Source organism: Stenella coeruleoalba, assembly GCF_951394435.1.
Source record: "Stenella coeruleoalba genome assembly, chromosome: 11".
NCBI classification, from domain to species: Eukaryota; Metazoa; Chordata; class Mammalia; order Artiodactyla; family Delphinidae; genus Stenella; species Stenella coeruleoalba.
This window is the reverse complement of record NC_137157.1, coordinates 13,752,415-13,775,855: the sequence shown is the minus strand read 5'-3', so window position 1 is coordinate 13,775,855 and position 23,441 is coordinate 13,752,415. Positions and strand designations below refer to the sequence as shown.

Below are 23,441 nucleotides of genomic sequence, written 5' to 3'. Positions count from 1 at the left end.
ACTTCCTCAAGGGGTGGTCTGACATCAGACAGTACCATTCACCTGGCTTTTCATAATAACAATATCAACTGTTGCTGTTTTAATTCTTTGACGTTCTTCCCATTGAGGGATGAGATGTGTGCTCCTTCTCCCTTCAAACTGGGTGGGCTTTTGTGACTGTTTCAACTAACAGACTACACTGTCAACAAAAGTGACACTATGTGACTTCTGAGGCCAGGTCATTAAAAGTGCTTCTGGGGCTTCCCTGGTGGCGCAGTGGTTGAGAGTCCGCCTGCCGATGCAGGGGACGCGGGTTCGTGCCCCGGTCCGGGAAGATCCCACATGCCGCGGAGCGGCTGGGCCCGTGAGCCATGGCCGCTGAGCCTGCGCGTCCGGAGCCTGTGCTCCGCAACGGGAGAGGCCACAACAGTGAGAGGCCCGCGTACCGCGCAAAAAAAAAAAAAAAAAGTGCCTCTGTTCTGCCTTGCTCACTGGGATACTTGTACTTAAAGCCATCGGCTGCCATGGAAGCAGGTGACTGTTCCGGAGCCGCCATGTAGTGAGGAAGCCCAAACTAGCCACAGAGGGAGACCACATGGAGAGACCCTGAGTCCACAACAGGGAAGAGAGATGCTGGGCCAGCGCCCATTGCTTCAGTCCTCACCATTCCAGCTGCAGCCACCAAGAAATTGCATGAGTCCCCCTTCCACCCCCAGACCAGAACCACTCAGCTAAACCCTTCTCAAATCCCTGACCCACAGAGACCAGGAGAGCTAATAAAATGACTGGCATTGTTTCAAGCCATTACGTTCTAGGTGATCTGTTAGGCAGCAACTGAGAACTGGAATATCCATGATAAGTCTATGTGAAACCCATACAAAGTCAGTTTCCCACCTGCTGTCTCATTCATTTCATCCTCACAGTTGCATAGGGAAGAGCACATTATTATTCTCATTTCATGATAATGAAATAGACTCCAAGAGGGTAACTGAATTGCCCAAGGTCACATGGCTAGTGAGCGGCAAAGTAAACATTCCTGGTTAGAAATTCGGACTCCAGTTCAGTGATTTCTGTGCTGTACCATAAGCTGACTCCCAGAATAGACCAGAACGAGAAATGCAAGAGAACTGCAGCGCACATCTGTACACACAGAGGCAGAAGCGGAGATCAAAGAGGACCATCCTGTTCCAAGTCCCAAAGGCACAAAGAAACCAGCCCCTCACGGAAGCAGCATTGTCCTGGCAACAGATATGTGCAAGAATGAAATGGGCAGCTCCTTGAAGGCCACACCATTAGAAAACAACAAGAGGGCACAAGGACTGGCAAAGGCCCCTGATTTCTATCACCAAATATCTCAGCTGACAGCCCGGGCATCATCTCAGAAGGGTTTTCAGAAATACTTGTCATAGCCCAGAGAAGTTTCAGCACAACCAGATACAATGACAACGTCCTTGGTGACGAGGCCCTGTGCACTGACAGCGTGTCAGGACCACCTTCAGCACTTGCAACCACAAGTGCTCCCATGAAGGGAGGATTCTATTTTGACTCCACTGACTGACATTTCTCATCAGCCTCTATGGCATTTTCCCAAAATTCTTTAAATATGCCAAGCGATGGAAACCGAGGAAGCACACTGCTGATGGGTATAAAGACAGCATCTCAGGGCACGTGTGCCCCCAGAGTAGACCACACTGAAATAAGATGCAAGCGGGTCAGGACTTTCTAATTCATCTATGAAACCTCGAACAGGACCTGGGGATAACTTTTTAAGGGTCTAAGACATAACATTATCAAAACGCCCAAAGAGAAGATAAACAAATGGACAAAACCTAATTCTCAGGTGCAAAAGACTAAAAAATAAGTTATAGTAAAAATTAACAAGCTCAGGGTCTTTATCTCTCAAAGAGCACAAGGATAAAGTGAACCCCATCATTTATTTTCGTTGTCCCTTAAAGCAGTGGTTTCCAAACAGTTTCCACGATCCCAGAATCACTGGGATACATATTTTTAATACTTATATTTTGGGCCCTATTCTCAGAGATTCTCAATCAGTAGATTCTGTGGTGGGTCCCATGAAAATGCATGTTTGGTATATAATTCTAATGTATAACCGAGTTCGGTAACTACTCATTTGACAGAGAACATGCACCGTAACCATAATATCTCTTTTCTCTAGGAGCAAATCTCCAAAATGTTAACCAAGAACATGGCTTCTTTAAAGAAAATCTATCTTTTCCAGGCTCCCTTGCAGCTAGGTGGCAGCTAAAGGTAGCAGCTAAATGAAGTTCTGCCAATGTGTTCCAAAAGGAACTGACTGTGAAATTTCTGAGACGTGTTCTTAAAGCAAGCTGATATGCCCCACCTTAACGCTGCTTCTTTCCTGCTAGCTGGAATGTGAATGACAGGGCTGAAGCTCTGAGAGTCATTAAAGACCATGAGATGACCTTGAGAATGCCAGTCATGCCAGCTGGGTGAAAGATAAAGGAAGCCTGCATCCAGGCAGGAACATCCCTACACCAACAGCTCCAGACTTCTTACATGTAAACAGAAATAAGAGGCAAAGCCACCATTAACTTGGGATTGTGTGATAAATCACAGTGAAATCAACTGCTAACCCAACTATGCTATTGTTTGCCTAAAGTTCTAATATCCACGGTCATCACTGAAATAGTCTGAGGCAGGAACTTGATTTTAATCCATAACTTACAAACGAAGAAGCCAACACACAGAAAAGTGATGTAACTTGCTCAGTGCCACATAGCCATCAAGGTATGGAGAGGGAACCAGAATTGGGCTCCTGTCTCTCACTTTGAAAGCCAGTGGTCTTTGCCCACACTATTTGGTGGGGCGCTCGGGACAGAAGCCCTCTTTAGAAATATCAATAGGATGTGTGTATCTCAGAAAGCTGAGCAGGGGAAGACAATGGCCACAGAGACTACAGCAGGAAGAGGAATCCTCTGTGTTCTCCCTCTGTTCCACTTGTGTCCTCCCATTTTTTCCTTTTCCTTTTCTATTTTTCACCTCCTTGATCGTAGTTGATGGTTTAAGTCAGCCTGAGTCATAATAATGTAAACACACTCGAAGAAAAGAAGTTCCTCCCTCTGGGCCAGCCAACACTCTAAACTGATGCCATGACCATAACCTGAGAGCACAGAACCTGTAAGAAATCAAACCAGCCTTCACCCAGGCAGGGAAAGAAGATTCCCAAATTAGGGGCCATCCCAGACCAGCCTAGACCAAGGGAATCTGTTAAAGTTGCTAAGTCCCCAAAGATGCAACACAGAGATCTTCCATTACACAGGCCACTGGCAATGGTTGTGGAAGGTTAAATGAGGCTGGGCCTGGCATGTAGTCAGAACCTAATTATAGGAGTGAGATCACTAGGCAATTGAACCTAACTCCTGACGTATGCTCTCCTGCATGCACGCCACGCCTTGCCTAACCTGTTGATTCTTTTCTTATATAAAAAGAAGCAAGGATGAAGAATGAAGCAGTTAAAAAATGACTAGCTCTCTACCCCTAACAGCCCCCCTAAGAATCCTGCAGGTAGATCACGCAGGCAACGTAACATCTGAAGGAAGAGTCAGCCCGTCTGCATGCCATGGAGAATGATGCAGAATCCAGCCTCCTGCCTCAGTGATTCACTGAGATTCTTCCCCCTTTTTCCCCTTTAGAAACTGCCCTGGCTGAGCAGAATCTTCCGAGTTGGTCTCAGGTCATGAGTCCACCTTCCCCCCAGATCGCCAGCTCTTCTGTTTAAAGCACGTTTCATTTCTCCTGACACTCGCCTCTCGAATTACTGGCTTAGGGGCAGCGAGCAGCCAAACCTGGATTTGGTAATAGTACGAATTGCTCTTTGTTTATAATCGCTTCCTCACTTCCCACCTCAAAACATAAGAACCAGAAGAAAGGGAGTTTTGTCCCTTTTTCAACCGTTGTTATTTCCCGGCACAGAGAACACTGTGAGACCCATAATAGAGGCTCAGTAAATATTTGTTGGATGAGTGATGACTATGCAGCACCCGCTTCCCTGCCCAGGTTCTCTGTGCTCGCCTGACCGAGCAACTCACTGAGCTCTGAATCCTTTCCTGCTTGACAGCGCCTCGCTGCATATTTTTCCTACTCACACATACACTCCTTGTTGGATGTCCTCCATCTACCTTCCTCTGCCTCTCCACCAGCCCACACTTCAACCAGGCTTGGGAATCCATGAGAAATCCTATTATCCTCAGGGGCTCCCCCTGACCATTCCAGTCCAAAATCTCCCTGACCACTGACCTTGCATAGAAGTGAGTCTACGTCACTCAACAGGCCCCATATCCCCTTATGGCATACTACACAGTATCACCAATATCACTAAAAACCATATTCACGTGAACAGCATCTTACAGTTTGCAAACTGTTTTCTCTTCAGGGCGTCTGAAGTCTAACATTCTGAGAATGTAGCCAGGAAATGGAATAAACCAGCAGCAGGTAATATCTGCATCTAACTAAAAATAACAAAAATTACCCATAGTTGAAAATATGCTATATACCAGACACTAATTGTGGCTTTATATGGCCATCCCATTTCCTTTTCACAAATACTGCAGGAAGCAGGTATTGTTTTCTAAAGTTTATTGATGAGACACATCTGAAGCTCAGAGAGGTTCGGTAACCTGCTCAAGCACTCACAACAGAAACCACCAGAGCTGGGAAATGAACTCAAGTTTGTCAGTCCCAGAAGGGCTTGCTCTTAACAGGGAGGTTCTAATTCCTCTCCACTGGGACTGGAAGAAGCAGAAAACGAGTGCGTGTGTGTGTGCGCACACGTGTGTGCACTTGCACATGCAGCGCACACATAAGCATGGATGCATGAACCGGGGGCGGGATGAGGGGCAAGAGGGAGAGGGAGTGGGAGTTTTCCAAACGACCAAAGAGTTACTAAGAAATACTCTAAAAGGGAGAAAATGATACAAAGCTATAAAAGTTCAAAGAACTGCTTTAGATAAGCAAGTCTCTGGTTCTGAATTACAGAAGCTGTGTATAAAGTGCGAATGAGGTCCAGGGGAACTGCCCGACAGGGCCTCAAGGCCAGGTGCACCATGCCCCCTGGAAGCTAAGTAACAGGGGCCCCCAGGATGACAGCTAGGCAGAGAAATCCTGAGTGTCAAAATGAGCTGCAAAGAAACAAGCAGCAGGTTCTGTGTGCCGCTCTTAATATCTCTGCAGGTGCAGGCCTCCTTATGCCCATTTTTCAGGTGGGGAAACTGAGGCTCAGAGGCTTAAAATGATTTGCCTGGCCATTCAGCAGAGTGAATGATCAAGCCAGATTCAGGCCCAGGCCTGAGCCAAGAACGCCAGCTCTCTCCAGGTCCCTGGCCACACTTCCTGGCGGCATTTGCAAGGGGTGGGTGTGGGCCACGTGGGGACTGGGACCTTGGAAGGCTCCGGGTGCTCTTTACCTCGCACTTCTCCACGACCGGCTGCTGCCCACACTCGGAGCTGTTGCCTGCCACGATGCCGGCCCGAAGGTTCTCGCTATCGCCGGTGCCCTCCTCCATGGAGTAGGTCTTCGAGTGGTTGCCGCGCCGGTGGGCCGGGCCGTGGCCCTGGGCCAGGCTGAGCTGCCGGCGGAGCGCGCGGTTCTCCTCCTCCACCTCGCGTACGCGCACCTCCAGGCTCTCGCGCTCCCGCTGGCTGGACGCCGTGTACCGGGGGCTGTGAGGCTGGGACTCCAGCGGAGACAGAGACACCGGCTTCCCATCTGCGGGTGCGGAGAGAACGGGAAGGGTTAAAGCCGACTAGAACTCCACGGGCCCCTACCCCTACTCCAGACGTCCATGGCTCCTTTTGCCGTCCCATTTAGAAGTAAAAGCCGGTGGAAAATGCGTTGTAAATAAACACACATCCAGACTGAACTGCGAACAAAGTTGAGAACAGAATGACTTAATGTGGTGATGAAAAACATGCTGTTTAACCGTTTACAACAGCCAAGAGCTAAGTGTCCATCAACAGATGAATGGGTAAAGATGTGGGGTATATACACAATGGAATATTACTCAGCCATAAAAGAATGAAATGATGCCATTTGCAGCAACATGGATGGACCTAGAGATTATCATACTAAGTGAAGTAAGTCAGACAGAGAAAGACAAATATCATATGATGTCACTTATATGTGGAATCTAAAATATGACACATATAAACTTATTTATGAAGCAGAAAGACACTCAGGGACATAGAAAACAAACTTATGGTTACCAAAGGGGATGGGGGGGTAGAGATTAGCAGGAGTTCGCCACTGGCAGATTCAAACTACTATATATAAAATAAACAATAAGGTCCTACTGTATAGCATGGGGAACTATATTCAATATCCTGTAATAAACCATAATGGAAAAGAATATGAAAAAGAGTATGTATATATATGTATAACTGAATCACTTGCTGGACACCAGAAACTAACGCAACACTGTAAATCAACCATACTTCAATTAAGAAAAAAACTAACACGCTGTTTAGAGAAGACAATCACAATATAATTTTTCCTAATTAAATGCACTGTCTTCTTTTCCCTACTTGGCACATTTCCAGGTAGATATTCTTGTTAGCAATAAAACATGAATATGAAGTAGGAGGAGGAGAGAAAGGAGGAGAATGGGGGGGAGTAGGAGGAAGTGGATGAGAGGAAAAAAGAAGAGAAGGAATAAAGAAGTATTAATAATGATTAAGTTAATTTAGTTCTTCCTATGTGAACTCCTATTTACCCTTCAAAACCCAGTTTCAGAAGCATCACCTCCCAAGGGAAGCCTTCTTCAATTTGCAGATAAAATATCTATCAGCATATTCCAACAGCATTTCGTACACAGCACTAAGAAAAATATGTGCCTGCCACACTGGATTTGGTAAATTGTTTTACTAAATGTTTCCTATGAAGATTGGGTGTTCAACGAGGACAAAAACTGGCTCTTACTTATCTTTGTGGAAACATATCATAATATATGATAAATGCTGGAAGCATGGATGCATGTTCCATGACAAGAGAATAGAATAATTAAGTGCAAAAAGGAAGAAGAAAGTAGGAGCATAATCATGAAACTGAGGGCAGAAACAGTCTATTTAACAATCATACACAGAGAAGACAAGTAGGTCTCTCAAAGTCACACAATCAGAACCCAGTGGTACCAAAATTCGTACCCAGGTCTCTCTTATACCCGAGCCTGTACACACTCCCCTTAAATGCAGATTCATAAAAGGCTATATATAGGGCCACGGATTTAAAAATTATTAATGTAAAAACCCCATCTCCCAAGGATATTTAGCATAACTCCTTGTACTCGGTAAGTGCTCAATGCATGCTTACTGTTGAGGAGCCCCAGGGACACAAGACATACCCAAAACTCTCCCTTCTCTCTTCTCATGCTGCAGAAATCCCAGGATCCAGCTACAACACAGCCGCCTCAGGAAGACCAAGCAAAAATCACATCTCTAGAAAATTACCCTCTCTCAGCTTCCTGCTAAAAAAACACTCTTTTCCACACTTGGAGTTTTTCTCCTTCCTGCCCAGACCCCACTGAGCTTGAAAACTGTCCCAGGGAGTCTCTGTGACTCACAAAAACTTGAGGATCAAAGAATGTGATGAATTACACCCTGCGAGTTTCACCTGTGCTGCCTTACTGCGCCTGCCTCTGCCCAGGGCTCTTTGATATGTTTCTGGGTTTTCACAAACACCACTCCTTTTTTCCCTCTTAATCACCTCAGGGTTAAACGCCTGAGCTCCCAGGTCCTTTGCTATCAACACAGCAAATATGACTCGCTGAATTCCACTGCTCCGGACCACAGACCTAAGGCCAAGGCCCAGTGTATGGAGATGTGAAATCACAGGTTGATTAGGGTTGCATTGTTACCAAGCTGGCTGATTACAAGCTGACCGGGGCTTTTGAAACCTGTCTCCTTGTTTGGTAAAACCAAATTAGTTCCACTGAGAATGAAAAAGAGAAGGGAGCAACAGCAATTGTGTTTTCTCAGCCAACACTGACCCTTCAAGCAGGGGTGGGGAGGACGATAGTCTAGCTTCCATCAGTGGGCAGGGCAGTTAACGCTTTGCAGCTGCTCTGGCTCTGCGCAGGGGCTGGGCAGTTCACACTGACAATGTCTTGGGTTATCACAGCACAGGCAGGTGGCAATCGGTGTCCCCATCACAGATGAGGAAACTGAGCCTCTACAAGCTTAAGCCGTGCTCCCCTTGTGGCGACTGGAAACAAGGTCTCTGTGACCGCACGTGGCCAAACTCCTGAATGTGTGGCCCGAGTTGGAGGTACAGTTGCTCTGGAGCATGAGGGGTCTTCTTGCTTCTGAAAGGACCTTGGCACTTCTGGGAAGGAACCCAGGAAGCTCTGGAAGCCCACCAGGATCCCAGAAGCTCTGGAAAATATACAACAAATGGGAACTCTGAATTTGTTCTTTGAAGGGATTAAATGCTATGAGCTTTGGTTTTCCCTTCCCTGAAATGCAAGTAGAAACGCTAACCTTGCAAGGGTGATGGGGGAGGCTTGAGTAAGATACTGAAATACCAACCACTTGAACTCTCTTTGGACGGTATTTGGTGTCGATTAGCTCCTGCAACCCCTGTCCCAGTCGGGGGGTAGGGGTGCAGACAGGTGATATTACGGGCAAGATGAGTTGATGATGTAAATTAGGGTGTTGAGCGCTGTCCATTTTCTGAACACGGGCTGCTCTCTGAGTGGCACGTGGGAGAAAGTGGCCAACGAACCTTCACTTACTTTGATATGTGGCATCTCTGAACCTTCTTTCCTTCAGCCTTAGGCAGGTCAAAGTTCACGCAGAGGCTACATGGAGGAGCAGGCAGCCTTCCCATGGGGGTCCGGTCACTTCCTCTAGCTCCTCTCCCAAAAGCCCCCCAGTTTACTTATTTCTAATTCTTTGATGACGTGCTTATAAAGGCGTAATTATGTAATCCCTAAGCAATCCTAATTCCAGGGTAGTGAGGGGGAAAATGCTCTCAGTATCCTGTGTCCATTTCCTGCTTTAGATCCCAACTGGTTTCGACCAAACTTAGCTCTCAGAGACTTGCAGGTGTTTTCTCTACCTTAAAACTCCACAGATTAGTCACCAATGAAGACACATAAAATAATAAAAGCCAGGCCTCAAGGAGGGGGAGCGGACGTTGGAAAAAGCCACATGCTGTACCGTGCTCGGTGCCTGGCATGTAAGAAGGGCTCAATAAACAGCAGAATCGGAACTGCTGGTTTGTGTGTTTGCAAGGTGCATCACCTTGAGCCGGCCCCTTCCTCTTTCTCTTCCTGAAAGGGAGTGTCCTGGAGATGGGCACCTCTCGGCTCTAACTTGCCGTGGGCTCGTGTACAGATGGACCCTGCATCTCTAACCCAGCCGACCCATCCAGTGCTGCATGGCCGGAAGTCAAGACAGTGGGGCCCGTTGCCCTGCCATGTTCACAGCTCATTCAGCCTGCCTACTGCTTTTGTTCCTGGACTACACATCTCTCTGGCTCCTGACCCCTTTTTTCCTAACCCTCTGGGGGGATGTAGTGGGGGCAGGGTTAGGACAGTGCAAGGCCTGCCGTCTTCGAAGTGGTCTGCACATCTCTGTGCTGGCTTCTGGGCCCTGGTCTCTCCCAGGAACGCTCCTCTTTCTTCGTGTCTAGGCCGTCATTATAAAGCCCATCACGTGGGACTGTATCATCTATGGAAACCACTGAACCCACAGCAGTTACTTCTCAAACTGGCAGTACTGAAGCTTTTCCCTCCAATCCACCTTGGATAAAATGCTGGCCCAATACACATGCCTAATACATAGCTTACCCTACATGCAATTCTTCACGTGAATTCAACAAACTGGTCCATACCCTAGTCATCAAGACAAGCTCCACTGATCGCATGCCTGACACATGTCCAACTGCTCTCGACATGCCTGCCCCCAACTTCCACACTTACCTTGTTGAAGACCAGTAATAGTTTGGGGGCTGTGATGGTTCATTCTATATGTCAACTTGACTGGGTCATGGGGTGTCCAGATATGGGGTCAAACTTATTCTGGGTGTTTGGGGATGAGATTAACATTTGAATCAGTCAAGTGGGTAAAGCTCATTGCCTTCCCTAATGCGGTGGGTCTCATCCAAACAGTCAAAGGCCTGAAGAGAACAAAAAGGCTGACCCTTCCCCACTAGGAAGGGAGAATTCCTCCTGCCTGACAACCTCTGAGCCGGGACATTGTTTTGTTTTCCCTGCCTTTGGACTTGAACTGAAACGCTGGCTCTTCCTGGGTCTCGAGCCTGCCAACCTTCAACTAGAATTACATCATCGGTTCCCCTGGGTTTCCAGCTTGCAAACTGACCCTGCAGATTTGGGACTTGACCATCTCTATAATTGCATGAACCAATTATTTATCATAAATTTCTTTACACACACACACCCTGTCTGTCTGTCTGTCTGAACAACCCTGACTAGTACAGAGACCAACAACACTCTGTAGATCGCACTGAGTACCACTGCCCAGTACCCAGCCTCTCTGTCCTCAGGGCCTGGCACGCTGCCTGCACTTAACAAGCATTTCAAGGAAGGATGAAGGGAAGGACTGGCATCTAGAGCTTAAAAAAAAAAAGGCATGAAAAAAATAGATCTAGCAAACCTTCAACTACCAGTTCACTTGAACTTTGAACAACCTGGGGGCTAGAGGCATGGATCCCCGACGCAGCTGAAAATCCACGTATAACTTTAGAGTTGGTCCTCTATGTTTGTGGTTCCACATCTGCTGATTCAACCAACTACAGATCATATAGTACACGTATTAGTTGAAAAAAATCTGCATGTAGTGGACCCATGCAGTTCAAACCTGCATTATTCAAGGATCAACTGTACTTACAAAGTGACTTCATTATAAGCTTAATTGCTGGGGGAAGAGGGAGAGATAACCAAGAAAAGAAAACAAATCAAATCTAGTCAGCAAGCATGACTAGATTATTCCAAATCCCAAGCATGGGATTTGGAATAAGAAAGAGCTGAGTTTGAATTACGGTTCTGCCACCTACTAATAATTAACCTTAGGCAAAGTACTTAACTTCTGTGACTCACTGTCCCCATATGTAAAATGGGAGACAGCGGGCTGTGTACATTATTACCTAGCAGCAGGCCTAATCAGAGTAGATACTCAAATTTCCCCTTCCCACCCACCCTAACCCACCCCACCAAACCCAGAGGCAGGACACATAAAGACAACAGTGAATAGGATCCTTCATTTCTAAGCCCCCCGACCCTTGCTTTTCTATTACCTTTCCTTCCAGGTTTCTTTTTTCCCCCCAGATCTGCACTGTATTTGTACACAAGGTGCATCTGTGTCACATAATGCCTATATGTGTTGATCTACAGTTCAGCCCACTTTGAGTTTAAAATGTCAAACAAGACATTATTCAGAATCTCAGTTGGCAACATCTTCCTCCTCCCTCCCAAACTTCTCAACAAACATGAATTTATCATCAGATTTGAATCTCTGAATCCACTTGAGATGAATGCTCTGAATTAAGAATCAAAACAGCTAAGATTCAGAACAAAAAAGGTAAATTGAAAATCAACCTCCGTGCAGCACGGTGACAGAGATTAGGGACTTGGCATCCAAAACGTCCTAAGTGATGATCTGAATCAGTTTGTGCGCACTGACTCTCTCTGGAGTACTGGCGTTTCACACTGTGATAGCCACCACTGCAGACAGAACTGGGGGGGGGGGGGCTCATTAATGGAGGCAGGGACCCCAGCCCTGAGACCGCCATGTTGCAAGCTCATACCAGCCCCTTCCAGTGCTGACAGTCCTAGATCTTTCTGGCCAAGGACACCACAATCCTGCACTCATGCCCAGATTTCAGGAAGGCTGTCCCCCTGCATCATTCTACCCACGATGAAAACATCACATCCCTAACATTTATTCGGCAAAATCCCCCTATGTACAATCTGTCACCAGGGCCTGCCAATTCTCCTGACGTTTGAAGCCCTTCTCATTCTATTTCAAACATTCCATCTCAAACCCAGCCTTTTAATCTTATCCTAAAACAGGGGTATCAAACTTCTGTAAATGCCCGGAGAGTAAGTATGTTTTACTCTGTAGGTCATGCGGTCTCTGATGCAAGGACTCAACTCTGGCTTTGCAGCACAAAAGCAGCCACAGAAATTCCTAACACACGAGCATGGCTGTGTTACAATAAAACTTTATTTACAAAAACAAGCGCTGGGCCAGATTTGGCCTGCAAGCCCTAGTTTGTGGATCTTTGTTCTAGAACATTGGTCTCCTCAGTTTGTCTCCCCACTTCCAATCTCTCTCTGTTCCTGCCAGCCTTACTCACAGGTGCCAGGGATGTGCTTAATGAAAACCCTATTCCCACTACATTGTGCAGTTTGACAAGGTACAGAAGCGTCTCCATCTGCTTCAAGGTCATCTATAAAATTCAACAAACACTTGGTCACTTCCTATTGAGTACATGTCCAGTGCTTAGAGGCTGTGTCATCTCATTTTAATTTATACAACACTTCTAATCGAGTGGGTGTTCTCACACTAACCCTATATGACAAATGGAAAAAAAAAAAAAAAGAAATAGACACATGACTTAACCTGTTCAATGTCATCCCAGCAACAGACGGCAAAGGGAAAGACTTGAACTCAGGTTCACTGGCTCCAGATCAATTTCTCTATTTGCCCCAAATCACAATGTCTCCTATTTGCCCCTCTCCAAATATGTCCAATCTAGTTTATTGTTGCTTCTGCTTCATCTCCTGGTCCCTTAGCCAGTGGTTCTCAATCCTGGCTACCATTACAATCCCTTGGGAAACTTAAAAAAAAAAAAATCCCAGATTAATTAGCTCAGAATCTCTGGAGGTTATGGTCTAGTTATGAGCATTTTTAAAAAGCAGCCACCCGGTCTTCCCTGGTGGCGCAGTGGTTGAGAGTCCACCTGCTGATGCAGGGGACACGGGTTTGTGCCCCGGTCCGGGAAGATCCCACATGCCGTGGAGCGGCTGGGCCCGTGAGCCATGGCCGCTGAACCTGCGCGTCTGGAGCCTGTGCTCTGCAACAGGAGAGGCCACGACAGCTAGAGGCCCGTGTACCGCCAAAAAAAAAACCCAAAAAACAGCCACCCTCCCGTGTTCTCGTGTAGTCAAGGTTGAGAAACCCTGGCTTAGGCATTTCCCCCAACCTCAGGCTGAGACACCATAAACCCCATTTGCCACTGTTTGCTCCTTAAGGCAAATTTAAGGAACGGGCTCCGATGCAAAGAGGTCTTAGCAGCACTGTCGCACTTAACTCCGGTACTGCCCTTGCTCCAGTCTCTACTGTATTCTTAGAATAGCTCCCATCATGTAACCCAGGGCCTTCCTGATTTCCTATAACCTAGGCTGCCCGGCATTCTAGCTCTTCCACGCTTGGGGCTGTTTTGCTGCTATCAATCCCCCTTCCTTCCAGGATGAGAGCTCTTCCCAAAGCAGGGTTCTACTATTGCAGTTGCCAGACCTGCCAGCTTCCTCGGTTCCAGACTCCGCCCTCTATGACCAAGATGTCACTCCATTCCAATGATTTACTCCAATTTCTCGCCTTCCACATAAGGCTGCATTCATTAAGTAAGCATTTTGTAATTCCAAAAAGCACAATGCCTTCCTTGCAATCAACATAAAAACTTCACACTCTCCTTCAATGCATTTTGAAATTGCAAACTAAATTAAATATTGTGGCCAAAGTCATTTTAGAAAAATTTAGAAAACTCAGTTCAATCTTTAAAATCTCCCATTTAAAAACTGCTTTTAAATTGTGATCACTGGATCTCCACATGACAGCTGAGTCTACTCACACATCGCAAGCTCAGCTGTCACTCTTGGTAGGTTACAGGTTCAGAGTAAGACACAGGTCTGGGTGGAGCTATTTTCCCAAGTTCCGAATTGTGGAACCAGATTTGCCCAGAGGAGGAAAAAGGGACTGATGACACGAAAAGGCTGTTTGCTTGTTACGGGATAAACAGGGAACATTTTTACCCCAAAATCCCCCAGAGTCATTTCCTGGAATCATCTTTGGCAACCAAAGCAAACTTGAGTTCCAGCAAAGACCTTAGAGCATTTCTGGCAAAGACCAAACACAACAGAGCTCCCGGCAAGCTTCTGAAAAGAATCAGCAACTAGCAGGCCAGGAAAAGAAGCCTAGATTTGTCTCATCATAATAGGGTAAAAGCAGTTTGACTTCTTTTCCTCCATGAAATTATTTTGCAGAACTTTGTCTTAAAGAGCTTCATTAAGTCAAGAAAATGAAGGCATTGTTAGCACTGATTTGCTGTATCCATAGCTGGGTTTGGGAGAGAAGCGCTTAAGGGTGTCCTAATAAGCAACGATGTCAGTGGTTTGCCCCTTGAAACTTCAGGATCAGTGATTTCAAAGCTTCAAATGTTTTTGGCCAAATATCCTAAGTTCTGAAAGTCTGAGGCAGTTGGTTCTCACAGCAAGAGTAACTGAATCTTTCCACTCCTAAATCTGGCCCATCTTTCTTCTCTTTGATGTCCAAGGAATCTAAGCATTAACAGAAAGACTTTGTTGGTAGCATTCAAATCGTCACCGAACACGACAAAGGATGATGTATTTAGTGCTCTATTTTTTAATATAATTGAATGGCGTGACAGCAGAGTTGAGTTCTTAGATCACCAGGTGCTTTAGAAACAACTCTTGGAGGGAAGAATACAGTGCATTCCAGAAAATGTGACATTTATTCCAATCTGGAGAATCAACCCGTGTGTGAGAGCCAAATAAATTCATATTCCAATCACCTTTGCTCACTCTCTGCCCTTACTGAGTTAACTTCAATCACTTTTTGCATAGCCTCAAAGACACCCAAGCTTTACTGGTGGACTCCAATGGCTGAGTTTGAGAAAGTAGTCTTTCCCCTCCCAGAGTCTCTTGAGACATATTCCATTCACCTGCAATAGTTGGAAACAGTTCCCTTTATTAGGAAAGACATCAAAACTAAAATGAGCAAGATGATTTTATCCTTTGTAAAACGTGAACTGGACATCCCCAAGTCACCAATATGGCCCTTGACTGTAGAATCGGACTCAGAAATATTCTAGAATTTCTCCTTCATTTTCTCTTTGGCAGCACTCAAGATATATGACTTCATATATTTCCACTGATCTATTTTTTTAACCTTAGCAATATATGTTATTTTATAGGAAATATTCATAGCCCTTATAAAATCCCACTAATATGTTCCAAGAGTGGCAAATCATGTATGTCGGGGAGAATCATATTTTACGGTAATTTTTTTTTTTTTTTTTTTTTTTGCGGTACGCGGGCCTCTCACTGTTGTGGCCTCTCTCGTTGCGGAGCACAGGCTCCGGACACGCAGGCTCAGCGGCCATGGCTCACGGGCCCAGCCGCTCCATGGCACGTGGGATCCTCCCAGACCGGGGCACAAACCGGCGTCCCCTGTATCGGCAGGCGGACTCTCAACCACTGTGCCACCAGGGAAGCCCCGGTAAAAATTTTTTAATGAGGCTTGTTTTTCTTTGTTTTGTTTTTGGTAACTAAAATCTTGTTCATATCAATAAAGCTACATGGGATGACTTTATCAAGGTTTTAAAATTTTACGCTCATCGCACTAAGGATACTGAAAACTGTCCTTTTCTAAAAATGTGAACCCATGCTTTCCATAAGCCTCACACTGTCATACTTGGTGGCTATATTTATTTATCAAAAAACATTTAAAAAGAATTTTAAAAATTAAATTAAAAAAAGAATTTTAATGGTGAGTATTGACAACAACGTCTGGTTTGGATTACAGAGGGATGGAAGATTTCAATGGCAGGCAGCAGATGCTTCGGGACTCCAGACACATCAGCAGAGCTCTGGCCCATCCATTGTGCTCCCTTCTCCTCCCCAGGGCTCCTAGATCATCTCATTTCAGGGGGGAAGTGCCAGAGCGGAATTCAGATCTAGGGAAAAGAGTTAGGGACTCTTACAAAAAGGACCCAAAAGAACGACTGCCTTGCATCCTGAGTGCCTCCTTCATTGGACTGTGTCAGACTTGAACGATGGTGCTCTGCTCACCTAGGGAGGAAGGGGGACCACCAAACAGTATCCTCAGGCTTGGAGATTCTGCTGCTTTTGGAGGATGGTACTTTCATGAATGTCCCAGGGGTAAAAGAGGAAAACTGAGTGCAAAGCATGACCAGAAGGCGAGAGGGTAGTCTTCATGCTCTACGTCAGTGATGGCGGCCAGTGTGCTTATCCACCACCGTATCTGAAATTAGGCACATGCCAATCTGAGCAAAAGCTCTCTTTCTCTGGGCTGCATTTAAGTGAGGATTAACATAGGGGAAGAATCCCTTCTCCCACTTCTGGTATTTCAGGAGGTCTCGTGTCAGGGAGGACTGGATTGATTTGCATCCGATTTTTGGAGCCTTCTGACACACCTCATCTCCTCTACACTGAACTGGCTTTGAGACAAAGCCTCTGCCCTTCGTGCAAACCTCATGCAGGCTGCACTACATCAGGAGAACCCAATTCTGGCCTGCAGTGTTCATGGTACAGTTTGACCTGATGAGATACTGAAAAAAAGGAGTTGGAAAGGAGATTAGAAGAAAGAGTTAACAAAGACAAGTAGGACGCTTGATCTGCACTAGTTAAAGTTAGTAATGGCTACGGAGCCAACCACCAGCACGAGTAGCTGCCATGAAGAATATTCCTACATATTTCAAAGAGAAGAGGAAGCAAGTGTTTTTGTGAATGTGGTTGATTCCTTCAATAGCATCCCCTTCCTGTAAACTGCCACGTCACCAAAATCAATGTTACCATCCTCGGCTCAATTGTAAATGAAAAACAAGAGAAAACAACCAAAAGCCTGACTGAACATGCTCTTGCCTATAAATGACTGCTCTCCTTTTCTCTCCTTTTCCTTTCTTCACAGTCTCCAACCCCCCCCCCCATCAGCTTGACTTACTTAAAATTATATTCCAATTGCCATGAGCATCTATATGGAAACAAAATTTTAAGAAAGAAGAAGAAAAGAAAAACCCTTATCATCCTTTTTTCACCCCTTCCTGACAAATCCAAACCATCCCTTGGGAGGAAATCAGAAATGAAGAATGAGGTTTTATCAGGATAGACTCAGGGCGGAGGGGGTAGATAGAAGATTTTTATCAGGAGCTCAGCTTGACAGAAATAGCATTTTTCAGGATGGGCACTTGGCAAAGATAAGACATTACCAAGAGCAAGATAGATGTTTGGGTAAAATATCGTGCTAATACCTATTAAGCAAAACCTGCCATCTCTACTTTTGACAGATGGTTATTTTCTTCCAAGTCCTCCTCCAGGGATGATGGAGATTTTTCTATAAGGTGCTTCCAACCTTATCACAGAAGCAAAAAGAATAAAACTAAGGACCCTCAACTCAGCTCCACTGTAAGGCAAACCCAGGATTTTCCTCAGCACGTTGAAAGGAAGCATGGGCTTGGGTACAGGGAGGACTTAGAGGGGACCCAAGGGATGCCTGGATGGTGATGCTCCAGTACGGACCCCAATTCCTGGCCCTGAAGAGAAGAGTCCCTTGCAGGCCAGAGGCCCACCTGAGGCTGTACTAATGGGACTGACCTCAGAGGCCGTGTCAAGACATCAGAACAGATCTGTCAAGAGGAAACACTTATTCGAGGCTTTCTAGAGTTTCTGGAACTGCTCTTGAAGTCTCCTGCACTTTCTGACTCCATCTCCTGGCCCCGAAGAGCACCTCCGAGAACCATCCAGTATTCACCATCCAGTATTTCCAAAGCCTTTACATACGGCAGCCCTATGCTAAGATCCTGGCTGGCATGACCAGCAACTGGAATAAGCATTAAGTATTTGTGCCATTCCCTTTGCAGGACTTATCACCTGGTGAATGCTCACTGCTTCTCCAATATCTGGTTAAAATTCCCTTCGAGGAACCCTTCTCCAATCTGCCCAGGGTGGGATGGCCACTCCACTCCTCCCCCCATAACTGGATTTCCTGTAACCTCCCACCATGGATCTAAGGTGATGGCTCTTACTACGTTTGTAGCAGCTGTTCACGCAAACTGCTTGGCACTGGGACTTGCATCCCCTCAGCACCTGTTCAGGGCAGATGCTGTGCCAGGGAAGGCAGGGACCACGTTGAGTCACTTTTGTTTCCCAAGAGCCCAGCACCAGGTCTGTAAGCAATGAGCATTCTTATGTGTCCCCAACTGCGGAAAGAGACGATGACTCAGGAGTTACGTGATGTCCTCATATCCAAACAACAGCCCTTCCTAAACCTTCCGCTCCCCACTTCAGCCAACGGCATCACTGTTGTTCCCAGTGCACAGGTCAAAAACCTAGGGCTCGGGCTTCCCTGGTGGCGCAGTGGTTGAGAGTATGCCTGCCGATGCAGGGGACATGGGTTTGTGTCCCGGTCCAGGAAGATCCCACATGCCGCGGAGCGGCTGGGCCCGTGAGCCATGGCCGCTGAGCCTGTGCGTCCAGAGCCTGTGCTCCGCAACGGGAGAGGCCACAACAGTGAGAGGCCCGCGTAACGCAAAAAAGAAAAAAAAAAAAAAAAAAACCTAGGGCTCATCCTTGAATTTCTTCCCTCACCTCCCACGTACACTGCGTTAGCAATATATCTGAATGTTGGCTCTGCCTTCAAAGTATACCCCGAATCCAAACTCGCAGCACCACCACGCCAGCCCAGGTCCCACCATTTCCCACCTGGACTCATGCAACAGCCATCTACCAGGCCACCCGGCTTCAGTCCACTCATCACTCAGCAGCCAGATGACACTTAGACATGGTCCTCAGACTCCACCACCACCCTGCTCAAACCATCCCTCGGATGGCTTCCCATCAAACTAAACACAAAACCCAAACACCTTACCATGGGTTACATGGCCCAACAAAACCCTGACCGGGGTTATCTTTCTGACCTTAGAATGTTCCTCCATTCCCTCCGCAGCCACCACACTGGCCTTCCAGATGTTCTCGAATATACCAACCGCTGTCCCACACCCTGGGGCCTCTGCACTTGCTGCTGGCTTCCACGATCTTAATTGGGAAACCTGCTTGAGTACCAATCCTCAGAGAAGAATCTGTACACCAGTCTCTGAAAACCCATCCCTGCCCGTCCAGCAGCCCTGGTCTCTGTCACTCCTTCTCTGGTACTTCTTCTCCACTGTACACATTACACTACTCTCCCCAAGGAGACATTTCTTTGTTTTCTTCTTGTTTGTCTGTCTCCACCCCTAGAATACAAGTTCCGCGGTGGAAGCGTCTTTTCTGGATCTGTCTCATCCACTATTATATCTCCAGGGTCTAGAACCAGCTACACAATACGCACGCAGTCAAGGTCCTAAATGACCAAGGCAAGGAATACAAGCAATTACTAGCACAGTTCAATGACGGGAATTGGGTTTCGAATGAGGATGACGACTACAGCTCCCTTACTGGCCACGCGTGTTGGCTGAGTGAGTTTCACACATTACCTTATTTAAGTCCCACATCTCCGAGGTGGGTTTTACTGTCTCGATTTTAAAGAAGCAGAAGCTCACTGAGCTAAAGTAACTTGCCAAGACGTTCTGCAAACAAAGGAAAGGGCTTGAACTGATACCCCCCTTCCCCCCAGAAACCCTGTTTTCATTCCACCTTCTGTCTCTAAATAGCTCTCTAAAGGAAATAAAGGTTGCATTCCCACGGAACAAGTGGGGACACCCTGCATGTAGTACATTTACAAGATAGACAAGTAGCAGGACAGTTTCAACAAGGATCAAGAAAGTAAGGGACTTTCTGCAAAAAGATGAATAAGAGGAGAATTCGAAAAAAACCTTTTCTAACAGCCCAGTGAACTGTGCTCAGGCAGCTAGAACGCGTGAGGCTGACAAAGCGACCCAAATACGCTATCAGATGTCCCAGAAGGCAAGCACACACAGGATGAAGAAAAGGAAAAGCAGGGAGGAGAAAAGTTCCTGATATCTTGATCTAGACATCCCGGGTGCCCTGTCTTGCAGTCTTCTTGTGTCCTTTCACCATCAGCTTTATTTTATTTTACTTTTTTAAACTGAAGTACAGCTGATTTACAATGCTGTGTTAATTTCTGCAGTACAGCAAAGTGATTTCCTCATTTATTTTCGTTTTGGATGATCTGTCCATTGGTGAAAGTGGGGTGTTTAAGTCCCCCACTATGAGTTTGTTACTGTCGATTTCCCCTTTTATGGCTGTTAGCATTTGCCTTATGTATTGAGGTGCTCCTGTGTTGGGTGCACAAATATTTACAATTTTATATCTTCTTCTTGGATTGATCCTTTGATCATTATGTAGTGTCCTTCTTTGTCTTTTACAATAGTCTTTATTTTAAACTCTATTTTGTCTGATATGAGAATTGCTCCTCCAGTTTTCTTTTGATTTCCATTTGCATGGAATGTCTTTTTCCATCCCCTCACTTTGTCTGTACATGTCCCTAGGTCTGAAGTGGGTCTCTTGTAGACAGCATATATATGGGTCTTGTTTTTGTATCCATTCAGCCAGTCTATGTCTTTTGGTTGGATCATTTAATCCATTTACATTTAAGGTAGTTATCGATATGTGTGCTATTACCATTTTCTTAGTTGTTTTGGGTTTGTTACTGTAGGTCTTTTCCTTCTCTTGTGTTTCCTGCCTAGAGAAGTTCCTTTAGCATTTGTTGTAAAGCTGGTTTGGTGGTGTTGAATTCTCTTAGCTTTTGCTTGTTTGTAAAGATTTTAATTTCTCTGTCAAATCTAAATGAGATCCTTGCTGGGTAGAGTCATCTTGATCGTAGGTTTTTCCCTTTCATCAGTTTAAATATGTCCTTCCACTCCATTCTCGCTTGCAGCATTTCTGCTGGAAGATCAGCTGTTAACCGTATGGGGATTCCCTTGTGTGTTATTTGTTGTTTTTCCCTTGCTGCTTTTAATATTTTTTCTTTGTATTTAATTTTTCATAGTTTGATTAATATGTGTGTTGGCGTGTTTCTCCTTGGATATGTCCTGTATGAGATTCTCTGTGCTTCCTGGACTTGATTGACTATTTCCTTTCCCACATTAAGGAAGCTGTCAACTATAATCTCTTCAAGTATTTTCTCAGTCCCTTTCTTTTTTTCTTCTTCTTCTGGGACCCCTATAATTCGAATGTTGGTGCGTTTAATCTTATCTCAGAGATTTCTAAGACTGTCCTCAATTCTTTTCATTCTTTTTTCTTTATTCTGCTCTGCAGTAGTTATTTCCAGTATTTTATCTTCCAGGTCACTTATCCGTTCTTCTGCCTCAGTTATTCTGCTATTGATTCCTTCTAGAGAATTTTTAATTTCATTTATTGTGTTGTTCATCATTGTTTGCTGTTTAGTTCTTCTAGGTCCTTGTTAAATGTTTCTTTTATTTTCTCCATTCTGTTTCCAAGATTTTGGATCATCTTTACTATCATTTCTCTGAATTCTTTCTCAGGTAGACTGCCTATTTCCTGTTTATTTGTTCGGTCTGGTGGGTTTTTACCTTGCTCCTTCATCTGCCGTGTGTTTCTCTGTCTTCTCATTTTACCTAATTTACTGTGTTTGGGGTCTTCTTTTTAGAGGCTGCAGGTTCATAGTTCCCGTTGTTTTTGGTGTCTGTCCCCAGTGGCTAAGGTTGGTTCAGTGGGTTGTGTAGGCTTCCTGATGGAGGGGACTAGTGCCTGTGTTCTGGTGGATGAGGGTGGATCTTGTCTTTCTGGTGGGCAGGACCATGTCCGGTGTTGTGTTTTGGGATGTCTGTGAACTTATTATGATTTTAGGCAGCCTCTCTGCTAATGGGTGGGGTTGTGTTCCAGCCTTGCTAGCTGTTTGGCATGGGGTGTCCAGCACTGGAGCTTGCTGGTCGTTGAGTGGAGCTGGGTCTTATCATTGAGATGGCGATCTCTGGGAGAGCTTTCGCCATTTGATATTACGTGGGGCTGGGAGGTCTCTGGTGGACCAATGTCCTGAACTCAGCTCTTCCCCCTCAGAAGCACAGGACTGACACACGGCCAGAACATCAAGGTCCTGTCAACCACACAGCTCAGAAGAATAGCGAGCAAAAAATAAATAAATAAAATAAAATAAAACAGAGTTATTAAAATTAAAAATTAGGGCTTCCCTGGTGGCGCAGTGGTTGAGAATCTGCCTACCAATGTAGGGGACACGGTTTCAAGCCCTGGTCTGGGAGGATCCCACATGCCGCGGAGCAACTGGGCCCATGAGCCACAGCTACTGAGCCTGCGCGTCTGGAGCTTGTGTTCCACAACACGAGAGGCCGTGACAATGAGAGGCCCACGCACCGCGATGAAGAGTGGCCCCCGCTCGCCACAACTAGAGAAAGCCCTCACACAGAAATGAAGACCCAACACAGCCTAAATAAATAAATAAATTTATAAAAAAAAAAAAAAATTAAAAATTAACAAATGGAAAGAAGAGAGCAACCAAACCAAAAAACAAATCCACCAATGATAACAAGTGCTAAAAACTCTACTAAAGAAAAAAACACAGACAGAGCCCTAAGACAAATGGTAAAAGCAAAGCTATACAGACAAAATCACACAAAGAAGCATACACATACACACTCACAAAAAGAGAAAAATGAAAAAAAAATCTATATGTAAAAAAAAAGGAGAAAGAGAGCCATCAAATCAATAAACAAATCTACCAATGATAATAAACTCTAAATACTAAACTAACATAAACATAAAACCAGAAGCAACTTAGATGCAGAAAGCAAACCGCAAGTCTACAGTTGCTCCCCAAGTCCACAGCCTCAATTCTGGGATTATTTGTTGTCTATTCAGGTATTCCAGAGATGCAGGGTACATCAAGTTGACTGTTGAGATTTGATCCACTGCTCCTGAGGCTGCTGGAGAGATTTCCCTTTGTCTTCTTTGTTCACACAGGTCCTGGGGTTCAGCTTTGGCTTTGGACCCGCCTCTGCGTGTTGGTTGCCTGAGGGTGTCTTTTGGGAAGTCTGAGGTCTTCTGTCAGCGTTCAGCAGGTGTTCTGTAGGAGTTGTTCCACGTGTAGATGTATTTCTGATGTATTTGTGGGGAGGAAGGTGATCTCCACGTCTTACTCCTCTGCCATCTTGAAGGTCTCCCTCTTGCGTCCTTTTAAAAGAATGCCAGCCATGGGTCGCCTAAGCCTGAGAGCTACTGCAGGGTGAAACTAAGGCCATTATTTGTGGAGCTGTAAGCAATCCCACTGCTGCAAACAGAGATGGATCTATTCTGCCTTCCGTAGCCTAAAAAACAGAAAGGAGGTGGGGGCAGAGGAAAGATGCACACATGATAATAAAAGGGGTCAGGAAGACTCAGCTGCCAGGCTCAGGCCAGACAGGAGACGGGAAGAATGGTGGGAATCAAAACCTTTGTCTGCAATCACCAGAGTATTCAGAGACTGGTTGGAAGCAGCAGCACCCGGGGGGGGGG

At 45.7% G+C, this 23,441-nt stretch overlaps 1 protein-coding gene across 2 annotated transcripts in view; it reads right to left on the bottom strand.

Moving 5' to 3' along the window:
- LARGE1 (LARGE xylosyl- and glucuronyltransferase 1) overlaps positions 1–23,441 on the bottom strand; it is a 586,234-nt gene that overhangs the window by 306,543 nt on the left and 256,250 nt on the right. For both annotated transcript variants that reach the window (XM_079935833.1, XM_079935832.1), the window contains exon 3: positions 5,424–5,725. In XM_079935833.1, the coding sequence (XP_079791959.1) occupies positions 5,424–5,725 (302 nt within the window). The remainder of the gene's footprint in view (positions 1–5,423; positions 5,726–23,441) is intronic.